Source organism: Lithobates pipiens, unplaced genomic scaffold, assembly GCF_037356315.1.
Source record: "Lithobates pipiens isolate NorthernLeopardFrog02 unplaced genomic scaffold, aLitPip1_a1.2 Scaffold_22, whole genome shotgun sequence".
Classification (NCBI taxonomy): Eukaryota; Metazoa; Chordata; class Amphibia; order Anura; family Ranidae; genus Lithobates; species Lithobates pipiens.
Genome location: NW_027507784.1, coordinates 41,537,465 through 41,554,562, shown reverse-complemented (window position 1 = coordinate 41,554,562; position 17,098 = coordinate 41,537,465). Strand labels below are relative to the sequence as shown.

At 44.5% G+C, this 17,098-nt stretch overlaps 1 protein-coding gene across 2 annotated transcripts in view; it reads right to left on the bottom strand.

The window, feature by feature from the left end:
- Window positions 1-7,680: 7,680 nt before the first annotated feature.
- LOC143923665 (uncharacterized) overlaps window positions 7,681-17,098 on the bottom strand; it is a 34,200-nt gene continuing 24,782 nt past the window's right edge. Inside the window, exon 5 of one of the 2 annotated variants that reach the window (XM_077447473.1) lies at window positions 7,681-9,495. In XM_077447473.1, coding sequence (XP_077303599.1) covers window positions 9,341-9,495 — 155 coding nt within the window. In that variant the 3' untranslated portion in view covers window positions 7,681-9,340. Of the gene's footprint in view, window positions 9,499-17,098 lie in introns of both variants that reach the window. The other variant, XM_077447472.1, reaches the window with a different exon arrangement.

Below are 17,098 nucleotides of genomic sequence, written 5' to 3'. Positions count from 1 at the left end.
CTCTGATCCTGTGGGATCATACAGTGAGGGGGAAAATGGCAAAGAGGGAGCCTGGAAGTCGCTTAGTAGGGCGGCGTGCCGTTCGTTTTTTTTTTGTTTTTTTTTGGTGCTTCTTCCTCGCGAAGAGGGAGAGAAAACAGCACAGGCGGGGGGAGTCTAGTGGGAGGAAAACCTCCCCCCAGATTTACTGGAGGTCTGCTGCTGGCTGGAGGAAAGGAATCTGCTGTACCAGACACAACGTGAGCTCTCTGAGGAAGCATGAGAAGGTATGTGCTCTATACAGCCCCCAGTGGCGACACCTACGCATGACAACATTCACTAAATTAACCACTTGCCGACCGCCGCACGACGATGTACGTCCTATTTTTGAAGAGGGATATCTCGGTAACGGCAGCAGCTGCTGCCACAACCGAGATATACATCTCTTCAGGCGGCGGTCGGCTGTACGATAACGGTGGTCTCCGTGGCAGATTCGCCGCGAGATCACCGCTATCGGCAGCGGGAGAGGTGCCACCCCCCTCCCGCCGCCCTCCCACACCTTCCGCCGCTTACTGGAGCCGTCGGTAGCAGCGGAGGCGATCGGGTCCTTTCATCTGCTGGGCATAGAGACAAGTGAGGCTAAGATGGCCCCCACTTGTCTCTATACCATAGGAGGGCGGAAGCGACGTCAAAACGTCACTTCCGCCCATACCTCTTAAAGGTGTATTTTTTTTAAATGTCAGATTTTCTTTTTTTTTTTTTTTTTTTTGTTGCATTTTAGCCAAATATGAGATCTGAGGACTTTTTGACCCCAGATCTCATATTTAAGAGGACCTGTCATGCTTTTTTTCTATTACAAGGGATGGTTACATTCCTTGTAATAGGAATAAAAGTGATCAATTTTTTATTTTATTTTTTTAAAACAGTGTAAAAATAAATAAAATCAATTAAAATAAATAAGAAAAAAAAATATGTAAAAACACGACGAGCTTGCGCACAGAAGCGAGCGCATACGTGAGTAGCGCCCGCATATGAAAACGGTGGTCAAACCACACATGTGAGATATCGCCGCGATCGATAGAGTGAGCAATAATTCTAGCCCTAGACCTCCTCTGTAACGCAAAAAATGCAACCTGTAGAATTTTTTAAATGTCGCTTATGGAGATTTTTGAGGCTAAAAGTTTGACGCCATTCCACGAGCGGGTGCAATTTTGAAGCGTGACATGTTGGGTATCAATTTACTCGGGCGTACCATTATCTTTCACAATATAAAAAAAATTGGGCTAATTTTACTGTTGTCTTATTTTTTTATTCAAAAAAGTGAATTTTTCCAAAAAAAGTGTGATTGTAAGACCGCTGCGCAAATACGGTGTGAAAAAAAGTATTTCAATGACCGCCATTTTATTCTCTAGGGTGTTAGAAAAAAAAACAATATAAAATGTTTGGGGGTTCTAAGTAATTTTCTAGCAAAAAAAAAACTGTTTTAAACATGTAAACACCAAGTCTGAAAAAGAGGCCTGGTTAACCACTTGCCGACCGCCGCACGACGATGTACGTCGACAGAATGGCACGGGCAGGCATATGGGCGTACCTGTACGTCCCTGTCTTCCTGCGGGTGGGGGGCCCGATCGGGCCCCCCCCCCCCCCCCGGTGCCAGCGGCGGTCGGTTTTCGTTCAGAAGCGATCCGGGATGAGGGAGCGGCCATTCATTCATGGCCACCCCCTCTCGATCGCTCCTGACGAATGGAAGTGAGGCGTGACATCACTTCCTCTCCTGTAATGTAAACACAGGCAGAGGAAGTGATGTAATCTCTCCTCCGTGTCGGTATTTTTCGTTCCGGTGTCTTGTCAAATAGGGTCCTCCATCAGACGCTGTCCCCTGCGTACTGCGCATGCGCAGTACACAGGAGCACAGATTCCGAAAATTGCCGAGGACGAACGGCGCCTGCGCCGTGAGTCCAGGTTCTAACCCCACTATCCAAGTGGACATGGAGTTAGAATAAAAAAGAGCCGAGCGCAGCGAGGCCGAGCCCGAAGCGTGGCGAGCGAAGCTCGCCCGCGAGGGGCCCTATAAAATTCTAAACCCTATGTCCGCTTGGATAGTGCGGCTACCTCCTCCACTCACGGCGCAGGCGCCGTTCAGCTTCGGAGATTTTCCGAAGCTTCGTCTGCTCCGTACTGCGCATGCGCAGTACGGAGCGGACACATATGGATGGCCGGACTCCATTAGGCAGAACACCGGCACCGAGGAGAGAGCATCGGTGAGTTGCACCAACACGACACTTCACAGTAGAACATGCCAGGCACACTCTCACCCCCCGATCACCCCCCCAATTAACCCTGCCCCCCCAGTCACAGTGACACCAATAGCATATTTTTTTTTTGCATTGGTGTCATTTGTGACTGTAATAACTGTTAGGGCAGTTAGGGTTAGCCCCCTTTAGCTCTAGGGTACCCCCCTAACCCCCCCAATAAAGGTTTAACCCCGTGATCACCCCCCGTCGCCAGTGTCACTAAGGCTGGGTTCACATTGCAGCGGTTTATGAGAACGGATGTGATTCGCACGGCACTGCAGTGCAAATCACATCCGATCTCTGTGCGATTCGAGTTCAGCCATACAGATAGTATGGCTGAATTCGCGCCGCACCCGCCGCAAATTCGCACGGGACCCTTTTTTTGGTCCGCAGCAGAATCGGATCGCATGGGTGTTCACACCATGCGATCCGAGTTTGCAGATCGCACTGCGATATGTGAACTGATCTGGGGGTGTCATTAACATTTCACTGACACTCCCAGCAGTTCGCATAGGGCAGTGTAAACTGCTGCCGGGAGGCATGCGATGCGGGAACCCGCCGCGGATTCGTGGCGTTCCCGCATCGCTCCAGTGTGAACCCAGCCTAATAAGCGATCGTTTTTCTGATCGCTGTATTAGTGTCACAGGTGACGCTAGATTAGGCAGGTAGGTATTTAGGTTCGCCGCAGCTTTTTATAGCGCCAGGGACCCCCATATACTACCGCATAAAGCCCCCTGATTGCCCCCTAGTTAACCCTTTCACCAGTGATCACCATATAACTGTTACAGGTGACGCTGGTTGGTTAGTTATTTTTTTTATAGTTTCAGGGCACCCGCCATTTATTACCTAGTCTCACTAGTGTACCCCTAAATTTAGGGGTGTCTACTTTCCAAAATGGGGTCATTTGGGGGGGTTTGTGCCATCTTGGCATTTTATGGCCTTCAAAACTGTAACGCCCTTAGAAAGCCTGAAGGCGGTGTTTGGTTTTCGGGGCCCCATACGCGGCTAGGCTCCCAAAAAGTCCCACATATGTGGTATCCCCGTACTCAGGAGAAGCAGCAGAATTTATTTTGGGGTGTCATTTCACATATGCCCATGGCATGCGTGAGCAATATATCATTTAGTGACAACTTTGTGAAAAAAATAAATAAAATAAAAAAGTTTGTAATTTTCCCGCAACTTGTGGCAAAATATAAAATATTCCATGGACTCAACATGCCTCTCAGCAAATAGCTTGGGGTGTCTACTTTCTAAAATGGGGTCATTTGTGGGGGTTTTGTGCCATCTTGGCATTTTATGGCCTTCAAAACTGTAATAGGTAGTGAGGAGTAAAAAACAAAAATTTACGCCCTTAGAAAGCCTGAAGGCGGTGCTTGGTTTTCGGGGCCCCGTACGCGGCTAGGCTCTCAAAAAGTCCCACATATGTGGTATCTCCGTACTCAGGAGAAGCAGCAGAATTTATTTTGGGGTGTCATTTCACATATGCCCATAGCATGTGTGAGCAATATATCATTTAGTGACAACTTTGTGTAAAAAAAAATATATATATTTTTTTTGTCATTATTCAATCGCTTGAGGCAAAAAAATAAAATATTCAATGGGCTCAACATGCCACTTATCAATTTCCTTAGGGGGTCTACTTTCCAAAATGGGGTCATTTGGGGGGGTTTTGTACTGCCCTGCCATTTTAGCACCTCAAGAAATGAGATAGGCAGTCGTAAACTAAAAGCTGCGTAAATTCCAGAAAACGTACCTTAGTTTGTAGATGTGACAACTTTTGCGCAAACCAATAAATATACAGTTATTGACTTTTTTTTTACCAAAGACATGTGGCTGAATACATTTTGGCCTAAATGTATGACTAAAATTGAGTTTATTGGATTTTTCTAATAACAAAAAGTAGAAAATATCATTTTTTTTCAAAATTTGCGGTCTTTTTACGTTTATATCGCAAAAAAAAAAATCGCAGAGGCAATCAAATACCATCAAAAGAAAGCTCTATTTGTGGGAAGAAAAGGACGCAAATTTTGTTTGGGTACAACATTGCATGACCGCGCAATTACCAGTTAAAGCAGCGCAGTGCCAAATTGTAAAAAGACCTCTGGTCATTTACCAGCAAAATGGTCCGGTCTGAAAGTGGTTAAAAGAAAAAACGCATGGGGTTCCCCCCAAAATCCAAACCAGACCCTTATCTGGGCATGAAGCCTAGCAGGTCAGGAAAGGGGGGGGACGAGTGAGCAGCCCCCACATCCTATACCATACCAGGCCACATGCCCTCCACTTGGGGGGGTGGTGCTTTGGGGCGGGGGCCCCCAAAGCACCTTGTCCCCATGTTGATGGGGACAAGGGTCTCTTAACTACAACCCCTGACCCCGTCCCCCCATGTAAATGAGTATGGGGTACATAGTGCCCCTTCCCGTTCACCAAAAAAGTGTCAAAAAGTTAAAACAAAACACAGACAGTTTTTGACAACTCCTTTATTTATTTCTTATTTTAAATAAAACGTCAATCATGCCGCCCGCCGACCCCAAAAAAAAAAAAACTCTCCATTTTCATTGGCGGACAACCACCGATGCCTCCTCCTCCATTTGACAGTTCTTATATATGTAAGGGCAGGGCCACCTGGCGATGCCACCTGATGGCACCCCCCCTTGTTACATCTGGTGCATGCTGGGTTGGTAAAGTCACAAGGGGAGGGCACATTTTTTTTTAATTCATCTGTCAGAGGGGAAGCCCACTGACAGCTGATGACTCATCAGTTGTTAAGGACTCCATGGCCCGCTCCTTAACAACCAGATTTTACTGCACCCTGATTGGGCAAAGCTTTGCCCAGTCAGTGCTCAGAATGCACTTTGTAGCGCGCAGTGCATTGCAGGGCATTCGGTGTCTAACACCCTTGTGAATTCAGGTGTTCCCCAAACGAGGCCGAACAGCCAATGTTCGGCCCGAACTCTCTGGCCAAACCGTTCCCCAAACACTATTGGTGTCATTGGGAGGAATAGAGCCCCATTGCTGATGTCGGTGTGAGGAATGGTGCTCAGACGGCCAGATAAAGGCAAGCGAAGGGCTGCATTCGGCCCACAGGCCACAGTTTGGAGACCACTGATCTAGACTCCAAAAGTGTCCAGTTTAGATTCATAGCACTCTACGAAATGATTTGCTTGGTTCGTTTTCTTGTGAGTCCTAATAGTAGAGTGGTGATCGCATATTGGGTCACATAATCTTCTTGTTCCAACATACTGTTTTTTTATACATTGTACAAGATATAATTTACCTGGCATCTGCTCTAGCAGTTCACCAATTCTCTCATTTCAAATCCACATTTGAAAAAACCTACTCTACCTAACCAAGTATTCCTTTGTTGTCATTTATTCAAATGAAAATGACTTGGGGATAGAATATCACCTACTGAAGGTGCTCATTAGCTACAAATTGCACTTCCTGGGATGGGACCTCCCTCAAACCTGCAACACTTGTTCCTCTCTAGCATAGGAGAGCATTTCTAGAAGTTGGGTATCGGTATTATTGTGTTTGGATCCTACGATCACTCACTGAACCCATCAGAGAAATATCCAGGTACCTGTATTCAATACTCATAATTTGTTCAGTTCCAGTGAACCTCAAATTACAAGAGTTGTCATTTAAATATCTCAAAAACTCATTGATTGAAAGACCTCGGTCTACAATAAAGATTATATTGTCAGTGTATTGGAAGCACCCAATCCCATCTGCAGAGATGTGGTGCTTCTCCCACCAACCCATAAACAGGTTGGCCTATGTGGGCATCAACTTTGCACCCATGGAAGTACCACATCTCTGAAGATAAAACATCATCATAACATAAGTAATTGTGAGTCCATTTTTTTTCCTTCTGATTCTCCCAGAGCTTGAAAATTTAGGTGTGCCTAGAGGCAACTCGATTTCTCAGTACTCAGTACTAACATTGAGCGCCCCTAAAGCTGCTTTATCCCAGGAATGATGACCAACAACCTTTGGACTGTCATTTCTTCATAACCCATCCAACTGCTGAAAATTCCCCTTATCAATTATTAAAAAAAAAAAAAAAATAATCTAATTAATCAATTATTCAAATAGAATCAATACTCAATAAAAATAAACACTTTTATCACAAAGGCACAATTTTATTGTAGTCATTATTTTTACAATTTTTTTGTTAATTACTTATTTACTTTTCACTCTTCACCATTAACTACTGAATATCCAATGCATACGACAATTTATAATATTTAAATAAATGCACACAAACCCTTTTGTTTTTATATTTGCACGCTTTACTTAATTTTTTTTCTATATTTTTCTATATTTTTACCATTCAACAAAATTTTTGTTACTATAAAACATAAAAACTTGACTTATAAAAAAAAAAAAGGGAAAGAAAAACACAGCCACCTAGAGTTGATTATAGTTTTTGGCCTCATGCATACTGACCTTTTTACAGCTGCTGTTTTTTGCCTTTTCTGCAGTCAGTAAACACCCCTCCATGTTTCCTATGTGTCCATGCTCACACAGACTGTTATCAGCATTTTTTGACAGGGGTGTTTTCTGGCTGGAACCCCCCCCCCCCCCCCCCCAACCCCAAGTACTAGTAAGATTGAAGAGGAGTTTTCAGCTGTAAAAACGCTCTAACATTGAAAAATGCAGAAAAACACGGCTATTCTGCATTTATGAGTGTTTTGTGAGCCATAAGTTTTTGTGGGAATATAGTTTTGCTAAAAAGCGCTAAAAACGCAAAGGCTACTACAAAAACGCTGCAAAACTCATTATGCAGCTACAACTTTCTAGCGCTAACGCTACTGGTGTTTTCATAACGACCAGCATGCATGAGGCCTATTAAGCAGCGTCAAATTGAAAGAATGATAGCACTAAAGATTGACATCTGGGGAAAATGAATCAAGAATCATAATGTAATATTTAAAAAGGTGAAGACCTGTGTGGAGGACTGGTAAAGACAGGTGGTTGAGCTGCATTTTTATCACCCTCTTCACCCAAGCTGCAAAGGCAGCCGTATGAGGGTGTAGACATGTCGCGGCCATGATGCGGCAAAAATGATCCCCCTTGTCAAGAGAATGTGGATACACCAATGATTGGTATGTGATTTTCTTTTTTTTTGCTAATTTTTGAATACAATAAAAAAACAAATTGCCATAAATTAAAAAAAAAAAATTTTTTATTTTATGTTCTTTATTGTATTCAAAAATTAGCAAACAATGTAAGAATTTAGTTTTTTTAAATTTTGTGGCATTTTTTTTTACAGTTTGTGGCATATTTTGGCATACTTTTAAGATACTTTTACTTTTAAGACTAGGAAGGATTTGCATGATTGGTAGGTGATTTTTTGTGATTTTTTTTTCTTTTTATTGCTAATTGTGACAGATCCCCACTGTGTGCAAATACAATAAAGAAAAATGTAATTCTAAAATCAAAAACAGTCAGTATGCAAGAACAGACCTGCCATGTAGCTGTAGCAATGGTTTTTGTTTTAGAATTTGTGGCATTTTCTAGAATAATTTTAATTTTACTAGCAAGGATTTGCATGACTGGCAAGTGGATTTGGTGATTATTTTTTTTTGTTTTGTTGATTTTTTTTTTATAATTGTGACAGACCCCAGTCACTGTAACGAAGAATAATTCAATTCTGAAATCAAAAACTTTCACTCATCTGGTATGCAAAAATTGAGCTGCCATGTAGCTGTGGCAAGACTTATTTCTTTAGTGTTTGTGGCATATCATGGTGTACTTTTAAGACCAGCAAGGATTTACATGACTGGTAGGTGATTTTTTTTTTCTTCTTTTTATTGCTAATTGTGAAAGACCCCCAATGAATGCAAAGCTTAAAGTAAAAAAAAAAAAAAAAAACATTTTTTTACTAAATTCTGAGTTTGAAAATCAGAATTCTGAGATTAAAAGTCAGAATTATGAGTTTCAAAGTCAGAATTCTGAGATTAAAAGTCAGAATTATGAGTTTCAAAGTCAGAATTCTGAAATTAAAAGTTTGAATTTTGAGTTTCAAAGTCAGAATTCTGAGGCTCTTCTATAGCCTTATAGCTGTAGCAATGTTTTTTTTGAATTTGTGGCATTTTTTAGAATACTTTTGAGACCAGCAAGGATTTGCGAGATTGGTAAGTGTTTTGTTTTTATTTTGTTTTGGTGTTTTTTTTTTTTGTTTTTTTTTTTATATATAATTGTGACAGATGCCAGTCTGTCACAACATACATTCAATATGCAAGATTTTACCTACTATGTATCTTTAGCTTGTTATTTTAGAATTTTTAGCATTTTGTTAGATACCTGTAATTATATATTACAATATACAATATATATAATTATATATAGCGGTTATATATTACGCAGTGCTTTATACAGTATATATATTTTGTACATTCACATCAGTCCCTGTCCTCAAGCTTACAATCTAAGGTCCCTAACTCAGATTCATACATACACATACTAGGGCAATTTACCATTTTTTCAAGGGGAACGCAGTTGCGGCACCTCCAGCATTAAATGTATGCAATGGCAAGGGGTGCTGGGGTGTGCTGGAGAGTCTATTGATGGTGGCCTACTGGGGGATTTTTTGTTGCTGGGAACATCTATTGTTGAGGAAGCTGTCTATTGTTGTTAAAGGGGTCTTATGTTGCTGGGGGGCTAATTGATGCCCAGAGGGATCTACTGTTGAAGGAGGTATCTATTGCTCCTGGCTTCTAGGAGAGCTATTGTTGCTGGTGAGAAGCTATTGTTTCTGAGGTGAATCTATTGTTGTTGTGGGGGCATTTTGTTGCAGGGGGGGCAATTGTTACTGGAAGAGATAAAAACTCCAAGCAGGTAGTTCCATGGTAGGGATTTGAACTAACGACCCTTAAGCTGCTAGGCAGCAATGCTAACCACTTAGATACTTTTTGTCAAAAATCAACCAACTGTGAGGTCTGACATGACTTTATTTATAAACAAAGCCGCGTCGACGTTTACCTAAAAGTAAACTCCTATATTGCAATTCTGCTCTAATTCCAAAACAACAGCAGCTGTATAGCATTGTGGGTAAAATAAAATTAAAGTGCAATAAAAAAGTAGATGAAAAAGACCAGGCAGTTTGCAAAGACTACCACTCCGACAACCATTCCAACTTTTTCTTTCCTGTATTTATCAGTGCTGCCGATTGTTGGTGCTGATTTTGGAGAGTCTGGCTTTGTCAAAGGGTCCAATTCTTCTGTACAAAGAAATAATAAGCAATTAGTTGTGTATGGACTGGTCTCTGGAATTCAGGATAGAAGGGGGGGGGGGGGGTGTATAGGCTAGAGGTCTTTCATGTAGGAGTGGACTGTGATGGAGACTTTCATGTAGGAGTGGACTGTAATGGAGGCTTTCATGTAGGGGTGAACTGTGATGTAGGCTTTCATATAGGAGTGGACTGTAATGGAGACCTTCATGTAGGAGTGGACTATAATGGAGGCTTTCATATAGGAGTGGGCTGTGATGGTGACTTTCATATAGGGGTGGACTGCAATGGAGGCTTTCATGTAGGAGTGGACTGTGATGGAGACTTTCATGTAGGAGTGGACTGTGATGGAAACGTTCATGTAGGAGTGGACTGTAATGGAGACTTTCATGTAGGAGTGGATTGTGATGGAGACTTTCATGTAGGGGTGGACTGTGATGGAAACTTTCATGTAGGAGTGGACTGTAATGGAGACTTTCATGTAGGGGTGGACTGTGATGGAGACTTTCATGTAGGGGTGGACTGTGATGGAGACTTTCATAAAGGGGTGGACTGTAATGGAGACTTTCATGTAGGGGTGGACTGTGATGGAGACTTTCATGTAGGGGTGGACTGTAATGGAGACTGTCATGTAGGGGTGGACTGTGATGGCGACTTTCATGTAGGTGTGGACTGTAATGGAGACTTTCATGTAGGGGTGGACTGTGATGGAGACTTTCATGTAGGGGTGGACTGTGATGGAGACTTTTATGTAGGCATGGACTGTGACAACGCTGTATCTTGGCGTATGCCAGGGGTCTTCAAACTGTGGCCCTCCAGTTGTTCAGGAACTACAAATCCCATCATGCCTAGTCATGTCTGTGAATGTCAGAGTTTTACAATACCTTATGGGATCTGTAGTTCCGCAACAGCTGGAGGGCCATAGTTTGAGGATCCCTGGCCTAGGCCAACAAGGCCCAGGCCTAGGGTGGCACTTTGGAGAAGGGCAGCAAGAAAGCCACTCCCCACACATAAAAAAACAGCCTCCTGTGTGTGTGTGTAGTGTGTATGTATAAAAGGTCAATGAGTTTCTGGACTCCTGACAGACCCTTGCATCTTTCATCCAGTGCTGCACTGACATTTCTGGATTCTGAGTCATGGGGAAAGAAATAGAATTGTCAAAGCATCTGCTGGAAAAGGTAGTTGAACTGTACAAAACAGGAAAGGGATCTAAAAAGATATCCAACGAATTGAGAATGCCAATCAGCAGTGTTCAAACTCTAATCAAGAAGTGGAAAATGAGGGGTTCTGTTGAAACGAAACCATGGTCAGGTAGACCAACTAAAATTTAAGCCACAACTGCCAGGAAAATTGTTTGGGATGCAAAGAAAAACCCACAAATAACTTCAGGTGAAATACAGGACTCTCTGAAAACATGTGGTGTGGCTATTTTAAGATGCACAATAAGGAGGCACTTGAGGAAAGATGGGCTGCATGGTCGAGTCGCCAGAAGAAGGCCATTACTACGCAAATCCCACAAAGTATCCCGCTTACAATACGCCAAACAGCACAAAGCCTCAAACCTTCTGGCACAAAGTCATTTGGAGTGATGAGACCAAAATATAGCTTTCCTGAAAGGCTCCATGGCAGCATACGTGTGGGTAGCCCCGCCTCCACGATTACCCAATAGGACCCAACTCCCATAAATCTTTGCTCCCGGCTACTATCAGTGTTCCTTTTTTGTCCTCCCCAGTAGGACCAGATGGTTTCATTCCTGGAAACAAAACTTCACGACGATCGATTGGCTGATTGACTGAGAATTTTTCCTCCGATAGGCCCTGACTGTTAAGCAGGGTATGGAGAGTATTTGCAGAGTAGCGCTGAAGAAAGGATTTCCTAACTGAGTGCGCACGGTCTGTGTCCCGTTGCTATGGGTGACCATTATCTGCTTGGAGGTATGGCGTGTGTGTTCCAGTCCGTTCGGCCAGGTGATCGTTGGTGGAGTGGTGAGCCTTTTATCTATCCATGGCAGCATTGTATTTGTGTGTATTTTTCTTGTTTGTCTTGCGGTCTCCTCCATGCCGTTTGCGTTCGCTTCCGCGTTCCAGCAAACCTCTCTCCTACTTCCGGGTTATGCAGGCGTTCTGCGCATGTGCGAACCCGGTATGAGACCGAGGCTTGGTTCCAGCGCATGCGCGCGAGCGCCTCGCGTCTGACGTCGGCGATGACGTCACGGGCGCCAAATTTAAAAGGCTTTGGAAGCTGTCAGAACCCTGGGAATGTTTGCAGTGGTCGCAGCGACTTCCCGGGGCTGTCAGTGCGGCGGTTTAAGGTAAGAGCATGTCCCTTAGGCTGGGGAAATGCTTTTAAAAAAAAAAAAAAATGTATTTTTATTTTTCTCTTTGGTTGCAGTGTTTCTTAAACTGTGGGTTTATTTTGAATATGGACGCCTTACTGCCTCCTAGTGGCCAGCCCGCTCATGTTAGGTAGGTCTTTAGTATTTGTTTTTTATATAATGGAGAGAGTGTTTGGCATAGGTAGGATTGACTGTGTATCTTTTTCTCTCTCTGTCTGTTTGTTTTTCCCTTACAGCCCTTCTGGGTCTGATCCACAGCCTAACACCTCTAGACGCAGTGGATCATCAAGATCACACCGCCATAAATCCTCCTCAAGATCTAGCCAGCATAGGTCAAGGTCTGAACAGCGTGATAAGAATTTTTCTCACCCCCCTGCTGCTCACTCCAGCAAGCATACGGAAAAATCATGCTGGGGGTGCAGGATGCCTGTTCCTTCAGACAAATCCTTATGCGATCATTGCTTCTCCAAAGCTGCAGATGAAAGGGATGGTGCAGACCAGCGTTTGGAGTCAATAGTAAGACGGGTTGTGAAGGAGTCTCTGCAGGAGAGAGACGCTCTACAGCTGTGTGAATCCCCGTCAGAATTATTGGCTCCTCCACCTGGAGAGAACCCATTGCAGGAGACATGGGAATCCTCTCAGCCAAGCCGCCTATCTGCTCCCATCTCAGACAGTGAATCTGACTGTGAGGATCTTGGTTTAGGATTTGACTATGGACTGGTGCCTTCATTGGTCAAAGCAGTGAGAGAGGCTCTGAAGTGGGAAGACCCTGTTACTTCCCCACCAAAAGCAGAGAAAGTTCTTTAAACAGCTCAATAAGGAGCGACAATTTTTTCCCTTCCTTTCAGAGTTGGGTGACATTATTACCGAGGAATGGAGCAAGATGGATAAAAAGGGTTCCATGCAGTCAAAAATCCTGAAGTTATACCCTTTTAAAGAAAAGGATGTGAAGCACCTGGAGTCAGCACCACTGGTGGATGCAGCGCTCATGCGTTTGGTGAGATATGTAACCCTACCCTTAGAGGATACGGTATCCTTTAAAGATCCTTTGGAAAGGCGGATCGATTCAGACCTTAAAAGGATATATCTGACTTCTGGAATGGCTTGCAAACCAGTGCTTGCAATGGCAGCGGTATCCAAGGCCATAGAATCCTGGGCTGATTCTGTAGAAGAATTCCTGAGGGGTATTTCTATTGAATCAGCAAAAGACTCCCCTATTCAAGAAATCAGGATGGCGTCTGCCTTTTTGGGGGAGGCATCTATTGATGTTATCCGCCTGATATCTCGGGATATGTTAGCAGCAGTCTCAGCTCGCCGTGCGTTATGGCTCCGTCCATGGCTGGCGGATCCAGCATCCAAACAGGCCTGGTGCCGTATTCCCTTTGAGGGGTCATCTTTGTTTGGTAAAAAGCTGGATACTGCCATATCCCGGGCTACAGGTGGGAAATCTGGGTTTCTTCCCCAGGACAGACGTCTTCATAATCAAAGGCGTCTATTTCCTAGAAGACAAGGCCCTGATCGTGCCAGGGAGGCGCGGAGCTATAGACCTGGTCGAGAATTCTCAAGGTCATGGAGATCCAGGCAATCTTCTTTCAAAAATACCTCAAAAGGAGGTTCGTCCGGCAAGCAGGATTCCGCGAAATCCTTTTGAAATTGGGCCCGCTCAAACTTGTCAGGTGGGGGCTCGTCTTCTCCACTTCAGGCATGTTTGGGCGGCCTCAATTCGGGATTTTTGGACTGTAAAAACTATTTCCTCAGGTCACAAGTGGGGTTTTATCAGCGCCCCAAGGCTAAGATTTATTCCCACAAATCTTCCAGAATCAAAAGAGAAGAAACAAGTCCTATTGACCTACGTGAACTCTTTACTGGATCAAGGCGCAGCCGTTCCCGTTCCAGAAGAAGAACGTGGAGAGGGCATGTATTGCCCTTTGTTTCTGGTTCAAAAGAAAAACGGCACATGGAGGCCGGTAATAGATTTGACCCATCTCAATTCCTTCATTCGCAAAGAGAAGTTCAAGATGGAATCTCTGCTTACCATCCAGCAGTCCGTGTATCTGGGGGACTGGATGATATCAGTCGATTTGAAGGACGCTTACTTCCATGTTCCCATGGCAAAGGAGTTTCAACAATACCTCCGCTTTGCAGTAGGCAATCAACATCTTCAATTTACATGTCTTCCCTTTGGGTTAACAACGTCCCCACGGGTCTTCTCCAAAGTTCTTTTGGCAGTTGTGGCCTTTCTCAGAGTCAAAGGTGTTCGTCTCCACCACTATCTCGACGACCTTCTTCTGCTATCCCAGAACAAAGATCAGCTCTTGGAGCACAAAGACCTAGTCATCTCCACTCTACAGGAGTTCGGGTGGCTTCTGAACTTAGAAAAGAGTCACCTAGATCCAACTCAGTCTCTAGTTTTCCTAGGGGCGCAGTTCAACACAGTGGAAGGTACTATCGCCCTTCCAGAAGAGAAGGTTGGAGTCATACGAGACAGGATTCATGCAGCCCTTGCAGCATCCCATCTCTCGGCTCTCCAATGTCTGAGGGTGATTGGCACAATGTCAGCCACCATTCCCATGGTAAAGTGGGCCCAGTGGCACACTCGTCCCTTTCAGAAGGGGTTTCTACAACAGTGGGACTTATCCAGCCAGACACAGCGCATATTCCTCACTCCAGCCATGAGGACGTCTCTTCTTTGGTGGCTGCAGGGGAAGAACCTGCGCAACCACCATTCAATCATTCCCATCTCATGGGTCACGGTAACTTCAGATGCCAGCAACCGAGGATGGGGTGCTCACTGTCTTTCGGAGGTCGCTCAGGGCAGGTGGACATTTCCATCACAAAGAGTCGTCTCCAATGTTCTGGAGCTAAGAGCGGCCTTCCAGGCGCTTCGGTCGTTCCACCATCTGACAGCGAATGCCTCGGTCATGCTAAGGTTGGACAACACAACCGTGGTGGCTTACGTAAAGAAGCAAGGGGGAACTCGCAGCTGGTCCCTGTTACAGGAGACGGAGCCAATAATGAATTGGGCTCAGAAGAATTTGTCCAACCTTTCTGCAGTCTACATCCCAGGGGTGCAGAATGTTCAGGCGGACTTCCTATCGCGTGTCGAGTTGGACAACAACGAGTGGTCTCTACACGGGGAAGTATTCGATTGGCTCCTGACCTTAGGATTGTCCCTGGAAGTCGACTTGTTCGCTTCCCCGTGCAATCGGAAGCTTCCGAAATATTACTCAAGGTTCAGGGATCCTCAGGCATATGGGATAGATGCCCTCACAGAACATTGGAAGTTTCAGACAGCTTACGCCTTCCCTCCAGTTCCGGTGATCCTGCAATTCCTTCGGAGACTCAGGTCAGAGAAGGTGGAGATTCTCGCAGTGATTCCTTTCTGGCCCAACAGACCTTGGTTCCCTCTACTGCTGCTCCTCAGTTATCAAGAGCCAGTTCCCCTGCCTCTCAGGCCGGATTTGCTATCTCAAGGCACAAGGTTACATCCATGCCCATCATGTCTGAACCTCAAGGTATGGTTTTTGAGAGGGAAAGGTTAGAAGCTCTTGGTTGTCCGGAAGAGGTCATTCCAACCCTTCTCAATTCCAGACGCGGGAGTACTAATAGGGTATATGAGCGCATATGGTCCAAGTTTTCAGCCCATATGTCCTCCAGAGAAAATTCTTGCAGTTCTCCAACAATACAAGACATACTAAGCTTTCTCCAAACAGGCCTTGATTTACCTCTAGCTATCAGTTCATTGAGAGTCCAAGTGTCGGCTATTTCAGCCTTTACGGGTATTTCCTGGGCAAACCATGCACTGGTACGACAATTCTTCAAGGGAGCTACCAGGCTCAGACCCCAAAGAAAACCAAGGTTTCCTAAATGGGACCTCCCTTTAGTGCTGGATTTTCTCTCAAACCTTGGAAAGGATTCTACGGAGCCTCTGTCCATAAGGGATCTCACTCTCAAGACCATCTTCTTGGTAGCTATAACCTCAGCCAAGAGAGTTTCCGAGATTAGGAATCTAGGTTCGGAGGAACCTTTTCTGACTTTCTTTCCGGATAGGGCAGTATTGATTCCCATGTTGGGATCGAATCCCAAAGTAACCTCGGTCTTCCATGAGAATCAGGAAATTGTGCTTCCCACTTTCAAGAACTCAGAGTCAGGATGTTCATCCTCTGGACGTAGGACACACGCTTAAACAATATTTGGAAGTCACAGCTCCTTTTAGACAAACAAAATTTCTTTTTGTTCTCCCTCATGGCAAGAATAAAGGATTGCGAGCTTCGGCTAGATCTATCTCTACCTGGATCGTCCAGATCATTCAGAGGGCATACAGAGCAAAGGGCTTGGCTCCTCCTGAGGCATTAACGGCTCATTCAACACGGAGTATTTCAACATCGTGGGCAGCTTCTCGCCATGTGGTGCCTGAAGTTATTTGCAGAGCAGCCTCTTGGTCTTCTATTAATACCTTTGTTTCTCATTACTGTGTAGAGCCAGCGGCTCTGTCTTCTGTTAATTTTGGTTTGCAAGTTTTGTCGGTTGACAATGCAAAATAAACTTTTGTTCTTTGCTCGACATTTTGCCCACCCGGGTGTGTTTGGCGAGTTATTTCCCACACGTATGCTGCCATGGAGCCTTTCAGGAAAACGGAAAATTTATATCAAATACTTACCGTAATTTTCCTTTCCTGATAGGCTCCATGGCAGCAGGAGTTCCCTCCCAAATGTCTGGAGTTGGCTAGTTACGGAACACTGATAGTAGCCGGGAGCAAAGATTTATGGGAGTTGGGTCCTATTGGGTAATCGTGGAGGCGGGGCTACCCACACGTATGCTGCCATGGAGCCTATCAGGAAAGGAAAATTACGGTAAGTATTTGATATAAATTTTCCGTTTTTTGGCCACAGTCATAAACACTACATTTGGAGAGGAGTCAACAAGGTCTATCATGAAAGGTCCACCATTCCTACTGTGAAACACGGAGGTGGATCGCTGATGTTTTGGAGATGTGTGAGCTACAAAGACACAGGACATTTGGTCAAAATTGATGGCAAGATGAATGCAGTATGTTATCAAAAAATACTGGAGGAACATTTGCATTCATCAGCCAGGAAGCTACTCATAGGACGTACTTAGACATTCCAACATGTCAATGATCCAAAACACAAGGCCAAGCCGACCTGTCATTGGCTACAGCAGAATAAAGTGAAGGTTCTGGAGTGGCCATCTCAGTCTCCTGACCACAATATCATTGAGCCACTCTGGGGAGAT